This window comes from Artemia franciscana, chromosome 9, assembly GCF_032884065.1.
Source record: "Artemia franciscana chromosome 9, ASM3288406v1, whole genome shotgun sequence".
In the NCBI taxonomy this organism is placed as follows: domain Eukaryota; kingdom Metazoa; phylum Arthropoda; class Branchiopoda; order Anostraca; family Artemiidae; genus Artemia; species Artemia franciscana.
In genome coordinates, this window is record NC_088871.1 from 9271751 (window position 1) to 9275946 (window position 4196).

Sequence of the window (4196 nt, forward strand, 5' to 3'; positions counted from 1 at the left end):
AATAAGATGTTGAAACTACAGCTCTACCAATTTTCTACTTTTAGTTTTTAGTTTATTTTTAACTTATCGATTTTGATGACTACAACTAACAACCTGCTGTAGCTGCAAACCACCTGAGGCCACCTCTACGCACTCTCTTCCGCAATCCCAGCAGAAAAAAAGACAGTAAACATGCGCTGCACTAATGGCAAATGGATTCTCACTTTAACAGGGTCACATCTCACCAACATTTGCCGCTTCAGCTCTCCAAGCTCAATTTCTCTTTTATTTAAGAAAAGCAGATTTTTGTTTAATAGTTTCTTTGATTAGCTTGGATTTTGTTTTAATCACTATTCTCAGAGAGTTCCTCAATTCACAGAGCTTTTTGGTTTTTAAAGACTAGCTGATATAATTGATTGTACTAGAACGTATTCTAATGCTTAAATGATGCTGGCTTGAAGTCGATTTTATACCCAGCTTCCAAGCTGACCTATTAACACCTTCAAAATGAGCTGTAGGTGTTATTCTTACTAAGTGGAAATAAAATAGAAACAGTTTTTTACATTATAATCAAAAAATAATGTTTACATTATGTTTATATTGTTTATATTGTTTATTTTTATACTCATATTACATCATGTACATTATGTATGTATATTATTATGTATTATGTATATTATGTTTATACTATGCTATATTAATGTTTATTATGGTCAAAATCAGGGCCAGTTTGACTATGAAAGGCCATGCTGAAGAAAAAAAAATATATAAGCGCAAGATCATATTAATTTTGAAATTGAAAATGACTGTATATACGTTTTGTTAAGTATTGTATAAAGAAAACTAGAAATTATACAGAAATAATTAAAATACGTTTAGGGTTTGGAATTTAAACTAAGTTCTTTATGTTTTTGCCAAGTTTTATACAAGAAAAAATTTGGAACTATATAAAGGAATAAAATGAGGAAGAATGATTATGCTTAAAATAGAGATAACATACTGAAATAATTAAATATTTCTTTGCTCCGTCTGTACATTTGAGTTGTTATAGTAAAAGTAGGTATTGGAAAAGCATCATAGAATAAGCGAAATCGTTTAGGATACGAAAGATAGCAAATATATTGCTTTCAAATCAAGTTTAAATTGATTTTTATTCATTTATTATAAATTCAGTCTAATTTAATTTTCATCTGTTAAAATTTCAATACATTGATATCTAGCCAAATATACAAATTAAAAACCAAAATGAAAAGCTTTCTTCAAAATTTGCCTTTTTTAAACGAAAGAAGTCAAGCGATTTTAATCTCGATAACGAACTAATGTGGGGGTTAAAGAGCTGCAACTACCACTATTCTCTATGCTAGCAACTTGATTGGTTATTCTTTTTGACATCACTTGACCAAATAAATATGACTTAGTCCAAAAAGTTTGGGAAAGGTATACAAGAAGAAAATTTATATTAGTTTCCGAGAATAAAATCAACCAATGCCGAAAGGTATACAAGAAGAAAATCATATTAGTTTCCGAGAATAAAATCAACCAATGCCATCTAGCACTTGCCTAGTCAAATCCTAAAGCTAATTATGAAAACTGAAAGAAAAAAAATTTTTCTTAATGCATTACTTATAGCGCGTTTACACGGAGAGGAAAACTTGACGGGAATCCTGTCTCGGAGACAGGATTTATGTTTACACACAGAGGGAAAAGTGGGAAAAGATTCTTGTCCTTTTGGCAGAAAATTTGAAAATTTTGTAAGCATGGATGAAACCAACAGGAATATTATGATAGCAGTGTCATAAATACAAGGCTTGTCCTGCACCATCAGTAATTTTGGGATGATTCTTTACTGACATGTTATTTGTTTGTCGGCCAAATCAACAAAACTGTAAAATATTCTCGTTCTTCTTGCCTACACATCAAGCAGAATTGGTCAAAAACGGTCTCGGTGAAAGGAATCCTTGCTGGTCGCTAGACTTTTTTTCTACCCAGATTCACGAACGGAATCCTTTCAAGTGGACCAGAATTCCTTTGTCCGCGACGGGAATTCTCGTCCGTGTAAACGCGCTATTAAAGAAAAAGTGATACAGGAAGAAGCTCATATTAGTATCAGAGAATAAAACCAACCAACGCCATCTTTCGCTAGTCAAGTCTAGTCTAGTCTTCGAAGTCAAGCGATTTTAATCTCGATAGCGAACTAATGTGGGGGTTAAAGAGCTGCAACTACCTATTCTCCTATTCTACTATTCTCCTATTCTTCTATATCTACCTATTCTACCTATTATGCAACTTACTGCTATTTTCTATGCTAGCAACTTGATTGGTTATTCTTTTTGATATCACTTGACCAAATAAATATGACTTAGTCCAAAAAGTTTGGGAAAGGTATACAAGAAGAAAATCATATTAGTTTCCGAGAATAAAATCAACCAATGTCATCTAGCACTTGCCTAGTGAAATCCTAACTTATGAAAACTGAAAGAAAAAAATTACTTCTTAGTGCATTACTTAAAGAAAAAGTAATACAGGAAGAAGCTCATATTAGTATCAAAGAATAAAACCAACCAACGCCATCTTTCGCTATCCAGTGAAATCCTACAGCTAATTATAAAAATTTTAACAAAAATATTATTTATGTTTATTTAGTATATTGGTTCTTTTTTCTAATTTTATATTGCACTAAAGGTAAAATAATCACTTTTGCCAAAGGGAACAATATACTATAAAATTTTTACCTCATTATTTAATTTAATTTTATTGCTGATTTGGTTTCCACTTTTGTGTTAATTTTATGTCTTTACTTGTGTATTATTTCTAAACCCAATAATAGGTTAAATTAAATATTAGCTTAAATACTGATAGTTCAAATTTTGATGGGCAAAAATTACGTTAGATTGAATTTATAAGTAAATGAATTAAAAACAATTTAAACTTGGGTTTAAATCTATTTAATTCTGCACAGTGCAGGCACTAAAACAGACCATTTTTAGTGCGGGTGGCAATAATAAAAAAAACTTTTTTTGTCAATTTGATTAAGAAATACCAAAAGACTCGGATTTTTCGGAAGGGAGCCCCGAGGCCCATTTCCCAGGGCGCTTCTGCACATTTCCCAGGGTGCTTCTGCACATTTCCCAGGGTGCTTCTGCACATTTCCCAGGGTGCTTCTGCACATTTCCCAGGGTGCTTCTGCACATTTCCCAGGGTGCTTCTGCACATTTCCCAGGGTGCTTCTGCACATTTCCCAGGGTGCTTCTGCACATTTCCCAGGGTGCTTCTGCACATTTCCCAGGGTGCGTGGCACTACACTGTCAGTGGTGCTACATGTTTTTAATTCCTGTTAAATCCATATTAAAACTGCTAAGACACCCTTCTATTCAGTTTCATATTTGCTTAGGTCTAACCTGTAAAACCACCATCCACCACCGTATGCAGGAGCACAGGGACAACAAGGAGGAGCCTCATCATTATCCCTGTCCCAAGTACTAAAGGCGTAGCCGCTATGCGTGCTAAATGAGTCAGTTGCGTTCCCTTTATATCCGCCAACCCAAATTCGATACTGATCTTCCTCGCTGTCAACCCTGGAAGAAGAACAAAGATTTGGATTAGAATAATACGGAGTGAATCCTGGCAAAGAGAACGAGAAAGAGAGAGAGAGAGAGAGAAAAAGAGAGAAAGAAAGAGTGAGAGAGAGAGAGAGAGAGAGAGAGGAGAGAGAGAGAGAGAGAGAGAGAGAGAGAGAGAGAGAGAGAGAGAGAGAGAGAGAGAGAGAGAGAGAGAGAGAGAGAGAGAGAGAGAGAGAGAGAGGAGAGAGAGAGAGAGAGAGAGAGAGAGAGAGAGAGAGAGAGAGAGAGAGAGAGAGAGAGATAGTGGTTTACACCATAGAGAGCACTGTGTGGCCAATAGGTAAAAATATGTTCTTGCCTTACAGAGTATCCAAGCTTGACCCTTGGGGGAGGGGAAGTTACCATTTCCTAGATTTTGAGCAATTCCTTTTCTATTTTTATTTTCAAAATAGTAAAATAAAAAAAGTTTTTTTTTGTAGACGTGAATAGTAACTTTTTTGAGGTATCATAATTGAAAATGCATTATTTGTATTTTAATTGAAAAAAAAAATAAAACCACAACAATGTCTCCCCTACATTTAGAAGTAGAATTCCATCCCCCCTCTACATTTTCGTAAAATGAAGCCATTGTTCTGGAAAATTCTTGTCTGTTGTATA

General features: G+C 34.3%; 1 protein-coding gene across 1 annotated transcript in view; it reads right to left on the minus strand.

Annotated features, from left to right (window-relative positions):
- Nucleotides 1-3554, minus strand: part of LOC136030965 (techylectin-5B-like) — a gene marked incomplete at its 5' end in the record, with an annotated part of 30396 nt that extends 26842 nt beyond the window's left edge. Inside the window, 1 exon segment of the mRNA XM_065710110.1 lies at nucleotides 3378-3554. Coding sequence (XP_065566182.1) covers nucleotides 3378-3554 — 177 coding nt within the window.
- Between the last annotated feature and the right edge of the window lie 642 nt (nucleotides 3555-4196).